The 23599-nt window shown below is 54.4% G+C and overlaps 3 protein-coding genes across 6 annotated transcripts; 2 read left to right on the plus strand and 1 right to left on the minus strand.

Moving 5' to 3' along the window:
- Positions 1–1607: 1607 nt before the first annotated feature.
- On the plus strand, positions 1608–4347 carry MRPL55 (mitochondrial ribosomal protein L55). Of its 4 annotated transcripts, none has more exons than XM_079145914.1 (5): positions 1608–1797; positions 1949–2117; positions 2867–2936; positions 3255–3456; positions 4150–4347. In XM_079145914.1, the coding sequence occupies exons 3-5, from the start codon at positions 2911–2913 to the stop codon at positions 4303–4305; spliced, it is 384 nt and encodes a 127-aa protein (XP_079002040.1). In that variant the 5' UTR covers positions 1608–1797; positions 1949–2117; positions 2867–2910; the 3' UTR covers positions 4306–4347. The 4 variants fall into 4 exon arrangements, with proteins under 4 accessions (XP_079002040.1, XP_079002039.1, XP_079002042.1 ...); XM_079145913.1 differs by having other exon boundaries at positions 2870–2936; XM_079145916.1 differs by lacking the exon at positions 1949–2117.
- A 269-nt stretch (positions 4348–4616) lies between these two features.
- Positions 4617–7879, plus strand: LOC306664811 (multiple myeloma tumor-associated protein 2 homolog). The gene is made up of 7 exons (XM_079145912.1): positions 4617–6047; positions 6165–6210; positions 6289–6371; positions 6442–6514; positions 6636–6718; positions 7213–7344; positions 7517–7879. The coding sequence occupies exons 1-7, from the start codon at positions 5677–5679 to the stop codon at positions 7641–7643; spliced, it is 915 nt and encodes a 304-aa protein (XP_079002038.1). The 5' UTR covers positions 4617–5676; the 3' UTR covers positions 7644–7879.
- Positions 7880–8848: 969 nt separating this feature from the next.
- On the minus strand, positions 8849–23554 carry ARF1 (ARF GTPase 1). Its single transcript, XM_079146052.1, has 5 exons — positions 23381–23554; positions 10744–10927; positions 10532–10642; positions 10189–10313; positions 8849–10116 (listed from the first exon to the last, which is right to left on the minus strand). The coding sequence occupies exons 1-5, from the start codon at positions 23537–23539 to the stop codon at positions 9955–9957; spliced, it is 741 nt and encodes a 246-aa protein (XP_079002178.1). The 5' UTR covers positions 23540–23554; the 3' UTR covers positions 8849–9954.
- Between the last annotated feature and the right edge of the window lie 45 nt (positions 23555–23599).

A 23599-nucleotide genomic window follows, 5' to 3' on the forward strand; every position in this document is an offset into this window, starting at 1 on the left:
AATTCAGGCTCACAGAACTCAGGGAGACATGTTGACCCGCTTTTTATGAGGATTATTTTAAAGAATACAGACAAACCTCCAGATGAAAAAAGATACAAGGGTCTTGTGTTCTACTGCCATGGGACTTCTGTCCCCCATACGGTCCTGCTGTGAGCCTCACCAGAAGCTGATGGGACCATGTTCTTGGATCTCCTGAACTGGAGACAAGATGTGATACCACCAGGAACAAGAACTCGTCCCTGACCAGACGGCCAGGCCAGGGCAGAGTCCACTCCACGCAGAAACGTGTGTGAGTCTGGATTTCTAGAAGGTCTGCCGCCTAAAATAGACTGCAGATAGATATAAGCGCATCCAGACACCATCCCGCACAAAAAGCAAAGTAGAAAGACACGGGATGGAGTCTGTGAGAGTTCAGCGCCAGAGCTCACGTTCCGCGGCGCTGATGTGTGGCTCCGCTCCTCCCTCTTCCTGCGAGCCCTGGGTTTATGTGAAGGCTTCGCTGCCTGGCTTGAAGCCGCAGGCGACCGACAAAGCCAAGCCCAACACGTGTCGACCGACACGTGCTCCGCCGGCGCACCACCGGGCCTCCGGTCCCCCAGCGGCCGGCGCACCACCGGGCCCCTGTCCCCCAGCGGCCGGCGCACCACCGGGCCCCTGTCCCCCAGCGGCCGGCGCACCACCGGGCGTCCGGTCCCCAGCGGCCGGCGCACCACCGGGCCCCTGTCCCCCAGCGGCCGGCGCACCACCGGGCCCCTGTCCCCCAGCGGCCGGCGCACCACCGGGCCTCCGGTCCCCAGCGGCCGGCGCACCACCGGGCCTCCTGTCCCCCAGCGGCCGGCGCACCACCGGGCGTCCGGTCCCCAGCGGCCGGCGCACCACCGGGCCTCCTGTCCCCCAGCGGCCGGCGCACCACCGGGCGTCCGGTCCCCCAGCGGCCGGCGCACCACCGGGCCTCCTGTCCCCCAGCGGCCGGCGCACCACCGGGCCTCCGGTCCCCCAGCGGCCGGCGCACCACCGGGCCTCCTGTCCCCCAGCGGCCGGCGCACCACCGGGCCTCCGGTCCCCCAGCGGCCGGCGCACCACCGGGCCTCCGGTCCCCCAGCGGCCGGCGCACCACCGGGCCCCTGTCCCCCAGCGGCCGGCGCACCACCGGGCCTCCTGTCCCCCAGCGGCCGGCGCACCACCGGACCCCTGTCCCCCAGCGGCCGGCGCACCACCGGGCCTCCGGTCCCCAGCGGCCGGCGCACCACCGGGCCTCCTGTCCCCCAGCGGCCGGCGCACCACCGGGCCCCTGTCCCCCACGGCCGGCGCACCACCGGGCCCCTGTCCCCCAGCGGCCGGCGCACCACCGGGCCCCTGTCCCCCACGGCCGGCGCACCAGCCGGAGGCAGGCGGCCGCGCTCGTCTGGGCCTCTCCCGCCGCCCTTTCTTTTCTGGCCAGCATCCGTACAGTCGCCCAGGCCTGCGGGCGGAGTTCTGAACCGAGAAACCGCCTCACGGGCCCCGCGTTCTCGCGAGCACAGGCCGCGGGCTCGTGCCCACCCACGTCACGGCACCGCCCACTCGGCGCTAGCCACGCCTTCAGAACGCGTCACCGCCGCGCCGGCCCCGCCTCCGCGCGTCAGTGCGGCGCGACGCGCAGTCGGGGTCGCGCGGGGCGGTTCTGGGGCTCCGCCGTCCTCCGCCCGCCGAGCGCAGGGCAGGTCCGGAACGCTGGTCTCGGGGCTCTCGCCGAGACAGTGCGCCTCAGGGGGAGGCCGGGCCGCCCTGTCCGGAGCCCGGCTGCTTTGGTGTCGGGTAGGAGGGAGACCGCGAGTGGGCAAGGGGCTCGTCCAGGTGACCCTCTGGGGCCGAGGGAGCGGGAGGTCATGGGCAGAGCACGCTGAGGAGCGCGATTTCCATTTTTGAGACAGCGGGACCCCTTCCCTCGCTTCCCTTCCTTGGTTAGAAAGGAACCGCCTAAAGAAATCTGCGCGCCTGCCCACAGTGCGGTCTTGTGTCCTCGAATCTGAGTATTGGAAGGCATTTGGCCTCCACCCCAGGCGCCTGTGCAGACTTCTCTGGGAATTGAGGCATAGGAAAAGTGGCCCTGGGCTTCCTTTCTCTAATTTAAGCAGGTATGATAATCTTCACCTCGCCGTTTTTATGAAAATTAGCAAGTATCTTGGCAGGGCTTGAGCCAGGGTCCACCATTTGTACTGCAGAGTGCTTCCCTGGCTCTATAACCCTCTGGAATGGGTGAGCCTGGGCCCTGGCAGAGTCTGACTCAAGATCTTCCAGAGTAAAACTCCGGCAGCTGCTTTTAGGACAAACCTTTACAGGCTATTCTAATCCAGGAAGATCAATGAGTTAGTGGATTGACTGGCAAGTGACTTGGTAATTATTTTTCTTCCTCTATATCCAGAGGTTTAACCAATTACAGATTTTGCAAGTGGAAGCTGCTCATGCAGACTGCTTCAGTTCTGCATTTACAAGCTGTTCTTAGCAAGTACATTCAGAGCACAGTTCAGGCCCAAAATACAAAGTTTCTTAGCAAGAGAGTCCTTGAGATCACCAATTTTGAGATTTCCCCCCTTGGTATACACTAAATAATCTAGTATGACTATGTAGCACTTTTATTCTATTAGGTATTATAATGATCTAAAGTATTTGGGAGCATATGTATAAATCGTATGCAAGTACTGCCGTTACATATGTGGGACCTAAGATCTATGGATATTGGTATCTGCAGGGTACTCCTAGAATAAATACCCCATATAACTTGATATGCACGTCAGAGACCTGCATATCTTTCCTGGTCGGGATTTTATGAAGATCAATGAAATGGAAAAACCTTTTTGTAGAACTCTCTCCTTTCCTTGGCTAGCAGGTTACATACCAGTACCAGTGACTGACGAAATCTGAAGAAGAATGGCAGCTGTGGGCAGCCTGCTTGGGTAAGCATGGACTTTCAGGCCCATCAGGATTTTTGTCAGGCCCACCACTCACCAGGAGAGGGCTGTGTTAAGCTGCTTGGTCCTGTCAGCTCATTGGTACTGGGAGAAATGTGCCCTCACTCACCTACTGTGGCCTCTTCCTGTTGGTGGGGCCAGAGGTACAGGCCCACCATGGCCTGTAGCCCCTCAAGGACCCTCAGGTGTGGATCACTAAACTTTGCTGGCATTCCTGGCAGCTGATTTCTGGCTGTTCTGACCGTATTGGTGCTCTCTGCCCCAGCATCATCCACTGACCAGCCCTTCCTTGTTTCTCCATAGCCTGCTCCAGCAGAGTGTTGCGAAGACAAATGCCCCTAGGGTCTGCCACCTGCACACATCCTCCTGGCTGGCCGACAGCAGCCGGGCCTTTCTCACTCGCCTGCGTCGCCAGGCCTATGCACGCCTCTACCCGGTGCTGCTGGTCAAACAGGACGGCTCCACCATCCACATCCGCTACAGGGAGCCTCGTCGCATGCTGACAGTAAGCTTCCATTGCCAGGTGTTGCCTGGAGCCCTGATGAAGGCCAAACCATGGTGGTGGGCCTGTGGCCACTGGATGAGGACAGATGTGTAGTTGTGGTCACAGTAATGCACTATCAGAGTCAGGAACAGGCTACTGGAGGAGAGGACGATGGTTTAGACCAGAATTCTCTCCAAGCACCAGACAGGATGAGCAAGTCACTGTATTTTTTAAAAAACAAATTTGGAAAAATGGGGCAGAAAAAAATCTCTACTAATAAAATGAAAGCTTAGTTGGGGGCAGTGGTATAGGCTTGTGATCCCAGCAACACAGGAGGCTGAGGCAGGATCACAAGTTTGAGGTCAGCCTGGGCAACTTTAGCAATCTGTCTCAAAAAGGGCTGGGTTGTAGCTCTGTGGTAGAGCACCCCTAGGTTTAATCCCTCGTACCATAAAAGAAAAAAAAAGAAAGAAAAAAGCTTTTAAGGGAGGGAAAAAAACAATGTATAAAAATTGGACTGAGGATATATGTAGCTCATAGGAAGTGCAGTGGTCTAGTATGTACAGGGACCTGGGTTGATCCTCAGCACTAAAAACAATCAAGCTGACTCAGTGTAGAAGACACCAAGCGACTGTGAAGCCCAGTGTATCATCTCGGTAGTTCCGTTGCTCAGAACAAGGTGTGGGGACACACCTTGACCTCTCTCCCACTCAGATGCCCTTAGACCTGGATGCCCTGTCTCCTGAGGAGCGCCGGGCCAGGTTGCGGAAACGAGAGGCTCAGCTCAGACACAAGGAGGAAGAACCAGAGCTTGCTGATGACTTTGACCCTGAGCGTTACAGACAGTTTTGGATCAGGACTAAGAAGTGATGATGGCTTGAGGACACTGTAAATTACATGAACCTGAAATCACCAACTCTTGTCAGTGTCTTCCTTTAGGTATGTGCCCAACATAACAACTCATCACTCCAAAAATTCAACCTGGATGTGGCGGCACAGGCCTATAATCCAAGCAACGCAGGAGGCTGAGGGAGGAGGATGGCAAGTTCGATAGCCTGGGCACTTCAGCAAGATGCTGTCCCGAAGCTGGGAGTGTCGGTCAGAGGCAGAGAGCCTTTGCGTTCAGTCCCCTCCTTAGAGTTCAGTACACACCATATGCATATACACATAAAAGCACCTGCTCAGAGCCACATGGGCTGTGGGGCTCAGCAGACTGGAGGGTTTGGGATAGGTGTAGGTGAAACCAGGAGATTTAGGTAGAGCTGCAAAGCCGTGGAGCTCGTGGGCACCCAGGGAAGGAAGCATCCAGAAACCCCCAGCTCTACCTTCCAGTCTCAGGAGCACTCAGGGTTATTGCTCCAACCGGATTCTCCTGTTACAGTGGCCCACACTGCTGCCCAGTGTCCACTGCTTCCTCCCTGCTTGGCTCCCCTAGACCACCCATGCCCCGTGCTTCTGCTCCCATGGGTCTGTGGGAGCATTCTTCAAAATCAGGACGCAAGCTCAGGTTTACCCAGAGACTCACGTGTTGCCCCTTGTAGGTGTTCAGTGCATACGTTGAGTAAATGCATGGTAAATGTGAGGCGGTCTCTACCTGGGTTGCTATTTGCAAGTCCAGGGACTGGGTAACAAAAACAACAGGACGCTAGGTGTCTCCCCATTTAGGGTTGATGGCAACCATAAAAAGGAAGCAGGAACTGCCAGGGCAATGCCACAGCACTTATTAGGAAACTGCTTAGAGGGCTGCAGTTTATCCTCACAAGGGACCGCAAGAGGGGATGTCTGCAGCAAAGGGCTGGGTACGCAGTTACACAGGTATTCGGTGTTGAAGGAATCTGCTTCGGCCAGAGCCAGTTTTCTTCGTGGTGGGCAACAACCTGGGCATTGCCAACACCGGCAGGGAATTTTCACGACCACCAGACCTTGCGCCTGGAGTCCGCACGGGCGGGGCCCTCGTCACCCACTGCCACCGGAGCTCGCAGGCCGCTCCGGGTCCTGGTGCAGTGTACACGGTGGACTTCTCGGTGATGTCCCGGCCCTGACCTCCGGTGGGTCCAGCCTCTACGTAGTGCCCTCCTGCCCTGAGGGCAGTGCGCAGGCGCGCGAGCCGGCGGGATTGAGGCGGTGGAACCCAGGATCCTTGAATGACGCACTACGCAGGCGCGCGTGGCCGGGTGGGCGTGGCGAGCAGGCAAACAAGGACGAGATTCGCGGTGGGGCGGAGCGAAGGCGGCCCGGACGATGCACTGCGCAGGCGCCTGGGGTGGCCGGGGTGTGACGTCACGGCGTGCGTCCGGATCGGCAGAGCAGTCCTGTCCAGTGTCCCGCGCTCGCTGGTGGCCCTCCGGCGGCCCTGGCGCAGGCGCCATGTTCGGCTCCAGCCGTGGCGGCGTGCGCGGCGGACAGGATCAGTTCAACTGGGAGGACGTGAAGACCGACAAGCAGAGAGAGAACTACTTGGGCAACTCGCTGATGGCGCCCGTGGGCCGCTGGCAGAAGGGCCGCGACCTCACCTGGTACGCTAAGGACCGCGCACCGCGCGAGGGGCCGAGCCGTGAGGAGGAGCTGGCGGCCGTGCGGGAGGCGGAGCGCGAGGCGCTGCTGGCCGCCCTGTGAGTGAGCGGGGCTGGAGGGCGGGGCCTGGGCGGGGCGGGGCGGGGCCTGGGCGGAGCCGGGGCGGGGCGGGGCGGGGCGAGCCTGCAGCCCTGACAGCTCTCTGGCCCTCGTAGTGGCTACAGGAACGTGCGGAAGCAGCCCACTGGCCTGAGCAAGGAGGTAAGGCGGGCCGGCACCCCGGGGGCGGCGCGGGTCCGTCAGTTGGCCGAGCGCCTACCGTCCTCTCTGCGCCCGCAGGACTTCGTGGAGATCTGCAAGCGGGAGGGAGGCGACCCCGAGGAGAAGGGTGTGGACCGGCTGCTGGGGCTGGGAAGCGCCAGGTGCGGTGGGTCGGCGGGGGAGGGGGCTGGGCGGGAGTCCAGGGCCGTCCTCACCGCGCTGTCCCCACAGTGGCTCCGCGGGCCGCGTGGCCCTGTCCCGGGAGGACAAGGAGGCTGCCAAGCTGGGACTGTCGGTGTTCACGGTAACCGCGCCCCGCCCAGGGCCCTGGGAGCCTGGGGGCGGGGGTGGGGAGAGCCTGGGGGCCGGCGGGCCGACCCCGAGGCGCCCCGCGTGCCCTCCCCACGGTGCTGCTTCCCCCGCAGCACCACCGCGTGGACAGCAGCGGCCCGGGCACCTGCCCTGCTTCCAGGAGGCGGCCGCGCGCTGAGGAGGAGGCCGAACCGAGGTGAGGCGCGGGCCCGAGTCCCGGCAGATGGGGCAGATGGAGCACAGCCACCGTGTCTCACGGTGCCCCCTGGGGAGTGCTTGTGGGTAGGAGTAGAGCGCTGGCAGGGACAGCCCCGCCCACGGCCCTGGCGGGTGTCCTGCTCAAGTCTGGGGCCACGTGGGTGGATACACCACCGAGGTTAAAGGAGGTGCGGGGGTGGGGCCCGAGATCCCCAGCAGACACTGGCCTGCAATGCTTCTGTCCCCAACAGGGTGCTCCATAAGTGTTTTCGGTCGTGGTGTCCATGGGCCACGTTACTGTCCAGTACTTGAAATGTGGACCAGTGACTGAGGAGCCTGTTAAGCTCCTTTACTACTGTAAACTTAAAGAGCCACGGGCCACGGGCAGGTGCTGAGCACCACAGTGCTTGCAGGCCGGACCCCCCTAGCCCTCAGCTGGCGCCTGCTGACCCCAGTGCTAGGGAGGCCTCACGCTTTATATTCACCCTTAAGCACTGAAAGCCACAAGAAAAGCAAGAAGGAGAAGAAAAGGAAAAAGAAGAAACACAAGAAACAGAAGAAGAGGAAGGACAAAGACTACAAGAAAGAGGCTGATGGCTCTTCCTCATCCCCTTCTCCTGTTCGGTAGGTCCAGACTCAGCTCTGCCTTGGGGACCCAATGCTGGCTGGGGCCTGATGGTGTGGCCAGGCAGCCCTGAGCAGGGCCCTGGGGCTCCTGGAATCTAAGAGCTGGGTGGGGGTGCTGCCCACTCAGGGTCCTTCCTCTGAATGTGTCTGGCTGTCCTTGTTTTTCCAGATCTGGGCGCCAGAGGCATGATTCCGATTCCTCTTCCCCTTGCTGCAAGAGGAAGAAGCGGGCACACAGCAGGGACAGTGGAAGGAGCCCATCCTACAGACGACAGGACAGAGGCTCTGATGCCTGAGACTGCAGCTGGGTCAATGGAGGCCAGAGCCCTGGCTGTTGAGCTGGGACCCTGCCCACCACTGCACTTTGTGGGTCATGAGAGGACTGGGCCTCAGGTGTTCTGGGTGCTGGCCAGCTCCTCCCAGCCTGCTCGCCTCCTGTCTGGGTTGAGGCAAAGGCTGTGTACTGTGCTTGCCAGACTGTGGGAGTTGGCTGGCCGACTTAGAGGGCCCTGCTTTGTGGTAATCCTCCAGGTTCCTGTGACGGGAGCCTGGGTACCCACAGAACCCACAGGGTTCTGGGACAGCCATCCCTGGTTGCTTGCCACCAGACAAGATCCGTACCTGCCTAAGAGCCTCTTGCAGAGGCCAGACTCCTGTCAGCGGTTGTAGCCATCCAGGCCCACCAGAGGTTTAGCCATAACCAAGTGTGGTTATCTCTATTTCTTTTTGTACAGACTCGCTCTTTGTACTTAAATAAATATTTTAAAACTAGAGGTGTACCACAGAATGAACGGTTAGCGTGAGTGACCAGAGCCCCACTGGAGGGAGACAGTGGCATGGCCTTGCATTCAGCGTGGTCTTGGCCTGGCTGTAGTGTGGAGCTGCCTGATGGCTGGGTAGCTGATGACAGGGTCAGGTGGTGGGGTATCTAGAGCCTCTGGGTACCTGTCTGCCTGCCTAGGGGGTTTAGCCTGCCTTGCCAATGGGCTAGACTGCTACACTCACTCAGGAGCTGCTTGGACAGCAGAGCCCAGGCTGGATTGTTTGATGCCTAGTTTTGCTTCTGATTCCAAAAGAAATTTGAAAATGCAAGTGTAGCCTAGGACAGACCCTGAAGCTATCCCCCAGAGGTCTGGACTGTGACTTGTACCATGCCCTCAGCCCTGCACATGGTCGGCCTAAATGGAGATTGCTGTTATCTCCTGTCCTAGGAAATGAAGGTGAGGCCTATCTTCCAGGGCAGCCACTCCCTAGGGACACTGTCCAAAGAAAAGTGTACTTTGGACCTGCATGCCATGCCAACTGCAGAGAACTGAGGAGCTGAGGCCCCCAAGGCATCTGCTGACTCCTGCCTTAGCCACCTCCTGTGGCACTGTTGAGCTGGAGGATCCTTACATGGTAGAAGTGAGATTTCCAGAGGCAGCAAGGTACCACCTGCACTTCTAGCATGAAAACAGCTCCTTCCCACCTTGCCCACTTTGCAGGGACAAAAACACTGGAGCCTCTGAAATAGTTAAGAGACTTTATTCTAATAGCTATAATTACAGTGCTTGTCGAAATGAAAACTGAAAACAAGTATACAAAACAGTTGATTACTAATTGTGTACTGAAAGCATTAAGAGGTTCCACGACACCAAATAAACCAGTTCTGAGGTTTCCCCAAGATAAATTTAACAGCTCCAGCTTCTTCAGTGTTTATCAAAATACAAAAGAAAAAAGTAGAGGTCGTCTTTTTCGATGGCAAATCGGACCCTTGCAGGCTGAGGGAGGAAGCTACTTCACACATGGAGATGGGGGTGCTCCGGGGCCTGTGGGTCTGGAGTGGACCAGCCCTCCCAGCTTGCTCGCACTCACGCTGGTGAGACCCAGACCTGCCAGCGTGCCGAGCGGGTGCAAGAGTGAGTGGGCACTGGGAACATGGGCTGCTGCTCTGGCCACACGCCAGCCAAGGGCGTGTCTGGGCCCTGTGTCCTCCACAGTGGCCCTCCCAGCCCGCCCAGGTGACTGTGAGCACAAGTACAAGCACAACGCTATGGAATGCAAGTGACCCCAGACAGGCGAGTCACGGGGTCTCTATGGGACCATGCAGTGGATGGCGGTTTGTGTCACCGTCTTTGTGTTCCCAGAGGGAACAGCTGATCCGATGGACTAGCATTCAGGCTGTACACTAGGCATAGTCTCCCTTCTGTGTGTTCAAGTGTTCTCCTTATCTTATATTTTAAAAAATGCACTGAGTTCAGGTTAAAAACCAACCACCAAATGGATCCCAACACCAATCTACAGCCCAGGAGCTCCTGGAGGCCAGGTGTCCACATGCCTAAATCCCTTCTCAGTACTGACAGTGAGTTGATTCTCTTTTTACAATAAAAAAGCTGAGTAATATTGCATAGGAGTACCAGAAACTGCCTCAGTGGAAACAGAAACTATTTACATTAAATAAAAACCTGGCTGCAGGCTGCGTCTGCACATGTACAGCACGGTGCGATGCACACTGACCAACCCATGGAGACAGCTTCTGGCACTCAGGACCACAGAGTCGCACGTTTGCCACATGAGAGGAAAGCGAGGGCGGAGAGGAGGAAGTGAGGGGGTGGGGGGGGTTCTGGTTCACTTCTGGTTCCGGAGCTGATTGGACAGCCAGTCCAGTCCTTCATAGAGCCCGTCCCCGCTGGTGGCACAGGTGGCCTGAATGTACCAGTTCCTGTGACGTAGCGAGTGCAGCCCCAGCTTGTCTGTGATTTCGGCCGCATTCATGGCGTTCGGGAGGTCCTGTGGGGAAGGACAGGTCAGTGCAGAGCCTGGGCTTGGCCCCAAGCCCCTCCCCTCCTAGCTGGCACCTACCTGCTTGTTGGCAAACACCAGGAGCACAGCGTCCCGCAGCTCGTCCTCAGCCAGCATCCTCATGAGCTCCTCTCGGGCCTCGTTCACACGCTCTCTGTCATTGCTGTCCACCACAAAGATCAAGCCTGCAACGCAGCAGCATTACTGCAGAGGTGGGCAACAGCTCGCCCAAGTGTGCCCACAGGCAACGATGTAGTCGCAGGGTCACAGGCGGCCCTCGCAGCCCTGGACGTGGCTTTCCTGGCCATGATTCTATAGTGTGGCCTTCTGCCCTGGCCAACAAGGCCCAAGAGCCTCTACCAGGAAGCAGAAGACAGGACCTGGGTGAGGGTCAGATGCTTACCTTGGGTATTCTGGAAGTAGTGGCGCCAGAGCGGCCGGATCTTGTCCTGGCCGCCCACGTCCCACACAGTGAAGCTGATGTTCTTGTACTCAACAGTCTCCACATTGAAACCTGAGGGCAAGATTTCAGCTCAGGGCCCTCTGCACCCAGGAACCTGGACCCGCCCACCCTAGCCCCACCAGCCCCTGCCACAGCCCATCCAGGCATCTCACCTATGGTGGGAATGGTGGTCACAATTTCACCCAGCTTCAGTTTGTATAGAATCGTCGTTTTCCCCGCAGCATCCAGGCCCACCATGAGGATGCGCATTTCTTTTTTGCCAAAAAGGCCCTTGAAGAGGTTTGCAAAGATATTCCCCATCCTTGTGGGTGGCTGGAAGCGACACTGGCCAGAGACCTGGGGAGGCAAGGTGTCCTGGGCCTGTTTCCATGTTGCAGTGTGACAAACCACCCATCCAAGGACATTATTCCTCCTGAAATCCCACGGGGGTGTAGGATACTAGCCCGATGCCTAGCCTAGCTGATGGGCCAGGAAGGCAGAGATGCCAGAGCGACCTCTTGCCTCCCAGCACATCTGTCCTAATGCCATCAGGCTGCAGGGACATCTGACACAGTCATACTTGCTCATACTTGGGGAGCAGGCAAGCATACATCTGAAGATCGGGTTTTCAGAGGCATGAAATATTGCTACAAACACAGCTTTCAAGGGGCCAAAACCACTCAACATCTCTCTCCACTGCACCACCAAGTAATGACAAGTCACAACTAGAGAGGAGGGACTAGGAGGGCCCTCTGCAGGGTTAGAGAGCAGGTGGCACTGCAGTCTCAGGACTTAGGCCAAACCTCCCCCATTTGCCTAGGAGCTCCATGTACAGCCTGGGGGCAGCGCAACACAGGACGCACCAGGAAGCACTGGTGGTGTCAACCCCTGAGCCGGTCAAGCAGTCTCTCTGCCAGTTCAGGTCCCAGCGCCACCCTCTCATTTCAGATGACCCAGGTAGCCAGGGCCCTGAGAAGCACAATGTTCCTTGGAGCACATGGTTCCGTGATGCCATGCTCCCACAAGGGCACACACGCCAACCCATACTACAACCATACTATACACTAGAAATGAAATGCAGGAGGTGCCAAGCAAGTCATTTGTTACCAGATCATTAAGAGGAGCCTGGCCCAAGACTTAAAGTGCCTCTGGGGAGGTGGTGAAAGGTGCCTAGGCCCTGGCCTTACCATCCACGACACTTTCATTTTTAGTTGTTTTTAAGCCCAGATTTACTGCTTTTTCAAATGCTGACTGCTGAAAATTAGAGACTGTTAGAACTAACAGTAAAGGACAATAACCAGGGGCTGTCCAGCCCTTAAACCAAAGAGATGTGTACTGACAAGCAACTCAGGAAGGCAAAGCAGCTAAGTGAGACAGGGTGATGAGACAGCCACAACAGAACACCCCACACAGGGCACCTCTTCAATGTCTGTTCATTGCTTATGGCTCCAGGGCTGAAGTCCAGAGTCAAGGCCTGGCAGGTTCCATATCTGGTTCTAAGACAGAGCTCTGTCTCATCCTCCAGAGGGTGGAGGAGCAGGAGACAGAATCTACTCCTGAAAGCCCCTTTCAAGGTATCACTGATCCATTCACCAGGGCAGAGCCTTGTGACACCTGCCCGCTACTGCTGCACTGGGGTTCAACCTCCCACACACAAATCTTGGGGGATACATTCAGTCCACAGTACTGGGTGTCAATCAGGCACAACGGGTGGGAGAGATCACCTGCACTTAACCACTACCGTCGCCATGGACGGCCGTCTTCCCAGCACCGGCCTGTGGATCTCCACCGTCCTATCTCCAGTAACCCTGTGTACCCAGGGGCATTCACCACACCTCCTCGGGCTTCAGCACCCCTGATGACTCCCAGCTGTAAGGGTCTGCTTGAAAGCTGGGATGACAGTCAAATATTACTAACGTCCTCCAGCTACTGTACAGCAGCACTCACTGCAGGAAAACCCTCCCTTCTCCATTTCTTTTTCTTTCTTTCTTTTTTTTTTTTTTTTGCGGTACTGGGGATCGAACTCAGGGCCTTGTGCTTGTGAGGCAAGCACTCTACCAGCTGAGCTATCTCCCCAGCCCCCCTTCTCCATTTCTTGATACCCACATGGCCTGCTCAGTGGGCACCTGTATTCCCATGGGTTAGATCCAGCTGCCCCGCTGATTTGATATCACCTTGGTTCTAGATGTAGCTCCTGGAGCCCCTTCATGCTGGCTCCTATGCCCTGGGACAGTTTTCCTTTTTGGCTTTGCACATTTTGTATTCAAAAATTACTCAATGTCTATAACAGAAGCAGATTTTGCTATCATAGGCCCTTTTCTGGGGTAGCCAACCTCCCTGAAGGTAAGAGCCCCTGTGTGATATAGCAGACAAGCACCACCTCTCGAGCAGTCCTGAAAGCACTGCCCACAGGGCAGTCAAATCTCAGGGGGGAAAGGAAAGAGACATTTAGGACTATACACAATGGCTCCCACCCTTAGTTCTTACCAGCTGGGGTAAGGGAAGAGTAACAGTAATTTCAGGATCCTAAGACTCCCATGGGGACCCAGGAGACCAACACCCATCCATGCAGAAAGCTGGATCTCCTGGGACACAGGTTGTGGACAGAGTCCAGCTGTGAGCATCCTAGGAACAGATGCACCAGGGAGACACCATAGGGAGGGAGGACAGGGATGTGGGCACACAGAGAGCCCTGGAACACCCTAGCAGATATACTCGACAGTCCACAGCCTCAATGCAAGGACCCACTGATTCAGCATCTGGAGGCCCCATCTTCTCTTAAAAAGCCTTCAGTGAGAGTCTCCAACAGGCAAAAAAGGAATTCAGAGGGAAGCAAGAAAGACAGGAGATGGAACCTATCTACAGGGAAAAACAGGGATGGGGATGTAGCTCAGTGGTAACACCCTTGACTAGCATGTTCAAGGCCCCAGATTAGATAGCCAACACAATGAAGAAACAAAAACCACAAAGGAAAAACAGAAGCAAAACAAAACAACAAGAAAAAAACCCAAACCCACTCTCAACACCAACAGGTTAAAAGATACTACGTCTACAAAATAAGAACAGGATTCTGAAACAAAGAAAAAATACAAGACGGACATTGCACACAATACTAAGAGCCAAAATGAAAAGTTTACAATGAAGACTTTCAGAAAGCATAACAAAAAGAAAAATGATGGAAAATGAGGAGCAATATGAAGGTCAATGCCAGAGCAAAAGAAACCCAAAGGAAGAACCTGGGGAATCGTAGGGGGATCCTCACACTGTGGGCTGAGGCCTGGGCCATGGCACTTTGGACAAAGCAGCACCAGCAGGCAAAAGGCTGGCTCAGGTGATGCTCTTGACACTCTCTCCACACTGAGAACAAGACTCAACCGTCACTCTTACCAACCAGATGTCTAAGGAAGAAAATACAATCTTCCACAGGGACCCAGGACAGGGCGAGAAGAAGGGAGCTCAAGGAGATGGAGAGCAGTTGGAGACAACCCTGTTCAGATTCATTTCTGCCCACTGCTGCCTTCTTATGAAAAGGATGCTCAGAAGCACATGTGCTGGGACTGGCCTGCCTTGAAGTGTCCCGGACAGAGGAGCTGTGAGACCACAGTGTGGTCACAGCCCCTTCCCCACAGGTGGTTTTCTTTTTTAAAAACAGATTAAAGCACTAGAGCCCCCAAGGGGAAAAGCAGTCTCAATAGAGTGGGGGAACCAGGATGAGGTGAGCCTGAAGTCTCAGGTTTAAGACACATCTCCATAAGCACTTAAGCCTATCCTACTGTCCTCACAGGCAAAGGAGGGTTTCCTGCCTTAACACACTCCATGTCCCTGTGGGGCCTGGGCATCATCCACTGCTTCTTTCATTGGCGGAGGTCCAAGAGAACCTCTGCAGTGGGAGAAAGTCACTGCCAAGGCGCAGGCCCCAAACAACTGTGCAATGCCCAGCCTCGGCACTGTCAACTTTCCTCCACCAGAACCCTGCACACAAGCCAAACCTGCCTTTCAGGTTCCTCTCAATTACCCTGTTATTAGTAAGCAGTGAGAACAGACTTCCTGAGAGTCTCCTGCCCCTTCCTTCTGTGACCCCACGCTATCACAGGGCATGTAGCCCCATGATGTTTCTTTCCTGCCAGGCTTTGGGCTCCACCTTAGGCCAAGATATGGCCTTCACAATGTCTTCTCTGATGAGAAGCAGAGGACACCAGTGCAGGTGGTCTCTGGTCTGGAGTCTCTCTCTCTGCAGGAGAGAACCTGCTGGCCTCCTGAGCAGGGGTGAGAAGAAAGAACAGCTTCAAGGAGTGAAGGCCACCCGACTGGTTCAGGTCTGAAGAAGATGACAACTAGCAGCCAGCACCATGACTGTCCCTCCACAACTCTCGGGGATACCTCAGAACAAGTCACACTGCCCTTGTCTAAACTGGGCTTTGGAAAACAACAGGTTCAGGTAGGGAATTCTGGGACCTACAAATGGAGCACAGAGGGATGGGGTCCAAGGGCCCAGACTTCTCGGGCTGCTGATTCAGCAAGGGGCTGTCCTCATGAATAGGACTCACACAATGTGTTCACACAATGTGTCACCATGGAGAATTGGTGACATTAAGAATTCTTGGGCTGGGGATATAGCTCAGTTGGCAGAGTGCTTGCCTCATAAGCACAAGGCCCTGGGTTCAAATCCCCAGCACCACAAAAAAAAAAAAAAAAAAAAAAAAAAAAAAAAAAAAAAAAAAATTCTTTTTTTGGGGGTCGGGTACCAGGAGGGGCACCTGACCACTGAGCCACATCTCTACCCCTATTTTGTATTTTATTTAGAGAAAGGGTCTGAGTTGCTTAACACCTCACTTTTGCTGAGGCTGGTTTTGAACTCTCTATCCTCCTGTCTCAGCCTCCTGAGCTGCTGGGATTACAGGCTTGCGCCATCACGCCTGGCAAGTTTTTTTTTTGTTTGTTTTTTTTTTTAAAGCTTTATTAAAGTCAAATTCATTATAGCATTAAGTAATCTACAGCAAAATGCACTGATCAGTAGTTCATATCTAATTTGAGGAAAATTTTTAAATCTGAAGATTTTCTGGAGGAGCTTATAAAACATTTTCTTTTAGACTTATTAGCAAAGAACAACAATGTTCCAACAGTTATTCAAGCACAATCAGTCGTGTGAAAGCCTGATTCATTCCAGTACAGGAGGTTCTTAATTTAAAGGTGGCTCCTCTACTTTCGTGTGGGACATGGCCACATAAGTACTCTGCACACATTGCTTTCTGTGCAACAACACAGGGCCTTAGCACATCTGTCCCTAAAGCCTCAGGTCACTGCATGCCCCTCAGTCACAGTCCAGGTTTCTAGGTCTGCACATCTTGCCACCATTTTATAAAAACTGTGTAAGAAAACTGAATGTGCTGACGCTGGGGGCAGGCAGACACACCTTGGAGGCCTGTAGAACTGTGACAGAGGTGAGACTCAACCAGCACACTCAGGAAAAGGCCCAACCCCAGGCATGCATGCATTCAACCAGGGTGACCAAGCTCAGTTGCCGAGGAGAGGAGCACACACAAGTACACTCAAAAGCACTCCAGAGCTACACCTTCAGAGTTCCCGGCATTTGAAGGAGCTCATCCAGTGCCAAAGGCTGCTACGGAGCAGTCCACAGTGGAGGTCCAGCCCTGCATCCCAGCTGAGCACAGCCTGTGTGGTTGCCCCACAGCTGCTGGTCTTCTCAGTTAAGGGAAGGGTGTTCCTACCCTCTAGGACTGCGGCTCAGGTGGGGTGGGCGATGAGTAAAATTCAAGTGAGAGCACTCTTTGCAGGCTTGAAATCCAAGGTGAAAACAGGCTGTTTTTAGAAACAAGTTTCACTCACGAGCCTATCCATGAGCTGAGTTTCTAGAGCACAGTAGCTCAAATGCCAAAGAGATTTGTCCACCGACTGCTGCACATTTTTACTGTGCTCCATTATTCAGATGTTTAAGTCACTATTTTTTTTTTACCGTAACTGTCCTCAAAGCACTTCATCAAACACACTTAAGGTCTGATGAACTTCAGACCTGGGTAGCTCTGAGCAAATACCCAGACGGGCTGTCACATGGCCTCCATCAGAAGCTTCAATAAGGAATTCAAGAAACACGCAACTCTGGGATTCATGGAGGATTCTCTAGAGCTTGTATCAGGAATACCTTGCCGACTATGTCTCCAACCTTGCAGCAGACACTAGTCATCCCTCAGTGTTTTGTTCTGCCCTTCTCTTTCAATAAGAGAACCCTGATTCATCACTGGGCACAAGACCTTTGAGAATAAAACCACACTTCCTGGCCATCCCCTCATCACTGCATGTCCATGGCCAGGGGCACCAGCAAAACCCAGACACTGGCGCATTTCTACTCTGGCAGGAAGGATACTGACAGCCTCTACCCAACCTGAAGCGCAGGTAAGTCTGAAAGACCAGTCACTGGAAAACACAAATCTGCATCAGCCCAAAGTGAAAATGGAGCAAACCATAACTTATAGCGACAACACAAGATGCAAGTAAAAACCACCCTGTAGTTAGGGGGCAGAGCCAGCCCCACAGCCTGCCCCAGTCACCCTATAGTCACGAATCAGCAGTCCTTACACTCAGCCCACCCCAGGGGTTAGATGACTGTCATGTGGGGTCAATCTGGTGCTCATGGCCCCTCCCCATACCCTCTGAGCAGAGCCTTGATTCCTGGTAAGACCCCAGGTCTTGCTGGCTGCATGCCCCAGAACCTAGCCCTTCACACAAATGAAGGGCATACTTATGCACTAAGGGCAGCGCTGGCCACAGACAGGTGCAATATATCCTTGTGGAGCAGAACCAAGGGAGGGGCAACACAGGACCCTGGTGGTGACCATGCCCCAGCCTCCATCTTGAGATCCATAGAACCCTAGTTTACTAGCAGCGCACGTTCCTAAATCTTACTGAGAGGTCTCTGGTTGCAGCAATGACCTTGCAGCATGGCTGGGCTTTCTCAATGAAGCCTCCCGCCCCAATTCCTCATGGAGAGTTAAGTAGGCACACACTTAGGCTTCATAACAGATGCCCACACTAAACATCACTAACCAGGAATCAGTGGAAACATGACTTGAAGAGAAGGTGACCAGTGCTCTATTCTGCTGCAAGGCAATTCACAGCAATTTAGCTTTGCCAATTCATCTCTTTAACTACAAGTTGCCTATAGAACACGAAGGGTTCCCTCCCTGCAGGAGGATAGGCCTAAGCAGCTGGTGTCCTGGAGGCCGCTTTCCACACCCTAATAAAAAGGGAACTGGAACAGTTAATGGCTGTGGCGCTTTCATAAAATAAGCTCCCAGAGAGCCCAACAGTGTTTCCTCAAACCACTCAGAGGGGGCAGGGCCTCCCAAGGCTTCAAGAGTGATTAAGCCAATCTCTAAAATTTGATCTCTGCCTTAGGGAACTTTCGTTTTGTAGGAAGGCAGGCAGGAAGCAGCCCACTTCTTTTGAAGACTTGCTCTTCCAGAGGAAACAGAAGAGCAAAGTGGAGGTGGAAGGAGCAGTTACCAGGTTCCCTGGCTCTCAGGTCCCACCCTAACCCACCAGGGTCTGCCAGACATACAAAGGGACAGGGACCCTCACCACACACACAAGCTCCGGAGGACACTGTCCTAGCTGAGCCTGTCTCTGGCCACACTCCAGACCCCTGGCAGCCCCAGTGTCTGGAAAGCCTAGCACCTGTCTCTGCTCTCCAAGTGAACATGGCTCCTACATATGACCCCACATAAACAAGTCCAGCTTTTCCAAAAGTGTAACCCCAAGCAACTTCATCCAGTTTTTCAGACTCAACCCTTGGTGACATGCCATCTCCCCTCCCCTTCCCCCATACTGTATCAAAACATGCTCTAAAACATATCTGCCACTCCAAAAGGCAGTCAACAGACAACCTAACTGACATGCACACACCAACTGTACCCTGCAGAGAACCCTCAAGGCTGTCCCAGCAATGACGTCACCAGGAGATAGAGGGAAATGACTTCTACTGAAAGGTGTGCTTCAGTGCTGGGTACAGCCATCCCAAGGATGGAGGGAGGTGGCCAGAAAGTGGCCCTACCCAGGCCACTGGGGCACTGTGTGCCAGCTGCACCAACCTCAAGGGCATGTCAGGTCTATGAAGTGACTTTTCCCCCCTGGAAACAAAGAACAACTCTTGGTAAAGTTCTTAAGAGAACAAAACACAATAACTGCATTCCTGGAAAATTGAGAACACGTTAAAATCATGCCAAAAACAAGCAAAAAAAAAGCTTTGTCTGTAAAACACATCAGGCTCAGGATATTACAGACAGACTTCCCACCTACATGAAAGTGCATTCCTGCTGCTGCCAACAAGCACCAGGGCTGCTTCCCAACCTGGGAAAGCCAAAAATGCTCCCACGAACTTCAAAATGCCCTTTCTGGGGACAGTACAGTGCTCAAGCCCAGGACCACCCATCAGCAGGCAATCTACGTAGGCAAATCCAGACCTACCCACCTCAGGACCCTTGCGCCAACTGTCCTGGGGCAATGGAGAAGATGCAGATCCTTCATTCCTTCACATCTCTGCTCACATGTCACCTGCCAAATGGCATCCGCACTAGGATAGAGGCTCCACTAGCACAGGCAGATTTGTGCCTCCTGCTGAGCAGAGCCTCCCCCATCTTCTTCTGCTAGGCCCCTTGCTGATGATTTACAATCATAGGGGTAGAAAGCAATGGTTAAAGAAGTTATCAGGGCCTTTGGGACCAAGAAGATCAATCACATGTATCTGAAGATACGCTTTTCTTAACAACTAGTAAGTCTGATAAAAACCTACAACGTTAACAATGAATGCCGTGTTGTTTCAACCTATGCATGGTATGGTTCAGTCTGAAAATTCCTGTGACTCTAACAGTGTGGAGACTCAGGCCTGCAGAGACACTGTGAACTGCTGAAGGCAAAAGTACTCCATCTCTGCTGCTCTGTTCAATGTCAAAACATGAGAGGGAGTGGAGTGTGCACAAAACCTGACCTCAAGTACCTCCAACTATTAAAGTAATGTTATGGTTAATTTCCCTGGTAATTTCAGGATTGGGTATCATTTTGACAGAAGAGAAATGCTAAATGCTGTATTTTGGGCAAAATTTCACCACCAAAGTTGTCAAAAGATATAGTATTTTTAAATTGGACTAATGGACTTAATGAGTGGGAACTGCAGTCTCACCTAGAGAAGACAGGTAGCTTTACAGGATATCAAACTTATCGCCTGGCAGGTACATCTAACTCTGCCTTCATTTCTACTCTTCAGAAACAAGCCTAGATAAAATCTAGAAATCCTCTTCTTGGCCACTTGTACCTGAAACATACTGATAGAATACTACCTTTTATTGAAAACAACCAAAGCATACTTGGAGAATTTGGCCCCAAAAGTTTTCTGTTTAGATATGTGGTACAGCAAAAGTATTCTGATGTGAGGCACAGACAAAGAGATGCTAAATGATCTCATATATGGTCATCTACCACCAGAAGCTCTTTGGAAATTACCCTAGCCTGCTAGCATCTATTTAAGGAGTACAACTCTTTGCACTACTAGGGAATGAACCCAGGGGCTACATCCCCAGCCCTTTTTCATTGCTATTTTGAGACAGCATCTCATTAAGTTGCCCAACCTGACCTTGAACTTGCCATCCTCCTGCCTCAGTCTCCTGAGTAGCTGGGATTAAGGCAAGACCACCACACTTAGAAAGGAGTAAAATTTACTTTAACAGGTTCTTCTTAGGTTTTTGAAATGTACCACAAACTTCTTTCTGGTATGTGCATGGATCATAACCAAGTTTCCTATTCATAGTGACCCCTGGGTCTCAGAAGTATGGGGAAATATGTGCCTTCTAAACTGAATCCCTGGGGGCTGGGGATGTAGCTCAGTTGGTAGAGTGCTTGCCTTGCAAGCACAAGGCCTTGGGTCCAATCCCCGGCACTGGGAAAAAAAAAAAAAAAAAAAAAAAAAAAAAAGGATTTGACTAAACTGAATCCCTGCCAAGCCCTGTTACCACTATGAATAAAATTCAGGAAATAAGGACGAGTTAGGGACAATATGGAGGTAGGCCCTGATCAGACATCCTTACCACACCTCCCAACCTTGGTGGCAAGCTGGTGTGACAGGACTCTGGGTGAGGCACAAGAGATTCTCCTAGGAACAAAGACCTTGGATGTGTTTTAACTGTGCAACATTTTTCCAGTTAATCAGGCCGTATGACCTATCTGAAAATGCTGAACAGTGATATGGCTGCACAGCTGTCACCTGTGAGCTGCAACTGCTCTTCAAAGGGTTTATAACAATCACAAGAAGATAGGAACCTGAGTGTTGTGCATGGGCCAGGAATCCCAATGCCTCTAAATCTGTGTGTACCTGCAGATGCACTTCCAATGAGGAGTGATACGGCACAAAAAAGGAAATTCTTATTTAAGATTCCTACTGAAAGAAATTTTCATGTTTCTCTCCCAGCTACCTCTGACAGATGTGAATTTTACTTCCTTTAATGATCCTCATTTTATGAAGGAGAAAGGTCAAAAGGGAGGTGGCCCAAAAGAGTCAAAAGGAAGAGGCAATGAATGGTATTGCAGGCCTGTGCTGAAAGGGGTCTGATGATCTGCTCAGCTCTCAGAGGAGTATCTGGAAAAGCTTGGTAAGCTGGGCTTGTGATTAAGAGCAGATTTAAATCCACACATAAGTGTCACATTTAACTTGAAGAATCTGAAAAAAATAAATAAATGAATTCAACTCTCTCAAACCACAGGAAATAGGAACATACTATCCCACGAACCTGCATAACAGGTTTCTTCTCTTGTTTAGTTACACTCTATGGCTGCCAAGCCATATTACCTTTTGCTGCACTAAAACTGAAAAGCCAAACATCCCTTCCTCTAATTTCAAGCCTGCCCAGTCCTGGGCAGAGACGTCTGGAAGGTGAAGATCTGAACACCCTCTACTCTCTCCCTCTCTCCATACTGAACTGCGCAAGAGGCACAGCAAATAGCTCAACTACACGATTTACAAGGGTATAGAACAAGTTTTTGCTTTCTACTTTCTTTCCATGATGGGTAGAACATATGTGAATCAGCTGTTAGCCAAATCAACTGTAATATATATACATGTGTATCTATATCTATATGTGTGTGTATATACATATATGTATATATATATATATATATATATATATATATCCCCCCCCCCCCTTTTTGGTGGTGCTGGAGATGGAACCCAGGACCTGGGCATGCTAGGCAAGCACTCTATCACTAAGCTACACCCCAGTCCATAAACCTTTTTGAAGTAGTGATTCTGTGTATCTGCTTCATGGGCAAAAGCCTATTGCCAGTGTTCCAGCAACTCAGGATAGTTTTCAACAAGACACCTGAGGATCAACTGATCTGTGACTGACACACCACTCATCTCTCAACTTTGGACCCTGCTAGTAACACTGGGGTTTCAAGTCCTCAGTTTTGGCAACTTGTGCTATGAAAACACAGATGAAGTAAGGACACCACCCACCAAGTGATGTATGTCAGAGACTGGTCAAGGCCACGGGTGGCAAGCACGCCACCCACTGTGGCATCTCACTAGTCTTTGGACAGACGCGACAGAAAACACCAGAACCAGCTGGCAGGAAAAACTGCTGACTACCAGTTCTGAAACAAGAACTACAATCGACCATTCCAGTATCAGAAGTGACACCAACCAAGCAGCTCTGGGACCACCGACAACAGCCACAGACCTTCCCTTCCTGTTCATGTGCAGTCCCACCCAAAGTCTGCTAGGCAGCCACTTGCTGTTTGGATGGAATGGGAAGATGCTCCCTTCTCCCAGCCAGTACCCGCTCTTTAGGTGCTGAACAACGGTCCAGCTACCATCTGACAAGCCATGGCCACCGCGACTGTGCAACCACCCTGTGCAATGGGCCTCGCTCGGCAGTGGAGGCTCGAGCACACGTTCCACAGGCAGGTTACAGCTCCGCCCGCCTCCGGGCCCTTGCTCCCACCCAGGACAGCACCAGGAAACCAGCCGGAGCTGGCGCGAGGATGGGCCGGACCTCCGTCCGCAGGCCCCAGACTGCCTGGCGCGGGCCGGGGGGCTCGGGGAGGCGCACTCGCAGGCTCGGCCAGGGAAGTTCTGCGAGTGCAGCCCGGCACGGGCACGGCGGGGCACTCCGGGCCCTCGGTCCGCAGTGCAGCTCCTCCCACTCCGAAGCCAGGCCGGCGGCCGCGGCCCCGGCCCACCGAACCGCCCCTCGCTGCCCGGCTCCCGTCCTCGGGAGGCTAAGGCACAAGCCCGCGCCACCGCGTGACCTTGACGCGTCTCGGGTCGCCCAGCCTCAGTTTCCCCGTCCCCAAGCTAGGGCCGCGACGGAGGGCGGCCGGCTGGCCCCTCCTCGGGGCGGCCCGCGGCCCCGGCAGCCGGCTCCCTCGGCGCGCACGGGGTGCCGCCTCGGCAGGGGCGACGAGCGGAGCCGGAGGCAGGGAGCCCGGCTGCCCGAAGAGCCCATGTCCCGGGCGCGCTTCCGGCCGTGGCGGCCGCGGGAGGGCCGCGGCAGGAGGAAGCGGGCGAAGCCGCGGGGCGAAGCGGGGCCCGAGAGGCGCGCCTGCCCTCCCGCCCGGCCCGGCCGCCCGGGCCCTCTCGGCCCCGGCCCTCTCGGCCCCGATCCCGGCCCGGCCGCGCCCGGCCCCAGCCTCGCCCGGCCCCGCCGCCCCGCAGCGGTCGAGAGCCCCCGCGAGCCCTACGCTGCCCTGCCCCCGGCCCCGACCCCCGGCCCCGACCCCGGCCGCTGGCTCGCCCCGCGCCCTCACCTCAGCGGCGGCTGCTCCGAGCCAGGCGTTGGTTTCGCTCCCACAAGATGGCGGCGCTGACGGCGGCCACGTCAGCGCCTGCGGCCGCGAGGCACACCGGGAAGAGGCGGGCACGACGAGGCCACGCCCACCGCCCCGCGCACGCGTAATGTCGCTCATTGGGCAGTGGGGGGGCGGGGCCGGGAACGCCCCGCCCCGGGTCGCAGCCCTAGCTCTCAC

This window comes from Sciurus vulgaris, assembly GCF_902686455.1.
Source record: "Sciurus vulgaris genome assembly, chromosome: 6".
In the NCBI taxonomy this organism is placed as follows: domain Eukaryota; kingdom Metazoa; phylum Chordata; class Mammalia; order Rodentia; family Sciuridae; genus Sciurus; species Sciurus vulgaris.

Coding starts and splice junctions, on each gene's coding strand:
- MRPL55 (XM_079145914.1), top strand. CDS start 2,911: ATGGCAGCTGTGGGCAGCCTGCTTGG. Junction 2,937..3,254: donor GCTGTGGGCAGCCTGCTTGG/GTAAGCATGGAC, acceptor GTTTCTCCATAG/CCTGCTCCAGCAGAGTGTTG. Junction 3,457..4,149: donor AGCCTCGTCGCATGCTGACA/GTAAGCTTCCAT, acceptor TCTCCCACTCAG/ATGCCCTTAGACCTGGATGC.
- LOC306664811 (XM_079145912.1), top strand. CDS start 5,677: ATGCACTGCGCAGGCGCCTGGGGTGGCCGGGGTGTGACGTCACGGCGT. Junction 6,211..6,288: donor CCACTGGCCTGAGCAAGGAG/GTAAGGCGGGCC, acceptor CTGCGCCCGCAG/GACTTCGTGGAGATCTGCAA. Junction 6,719..7,212: donor GAGGAGGAGGCCGAACCGAG/GTGAGGCGCGGG, acceptor TTCACCCTTAAG/CACTGAAAGCCACAAGAAAA.
- ARF1 (XM_079146052.1), bottom strand. CDS start 23,539: ATGAGCGACATTACGCGTGCGCGGGGCGGTGGGCGTGGCCTCGTCGTG. Junction 10,643..10,743: donor GACCACCATTCCCACCATAG/GTGAGATGCCTG, acceptor TCTTGCCCTCAG/GTTTCAATGTGGAGACTGTT. Junction 10,314..10,531: donor CTACTTCCAGAATACCCAAG/GTAAGCATCTGA, acceptor GCTGCGTTGCAG/GCTTGATCTTTGTGGTGGAC.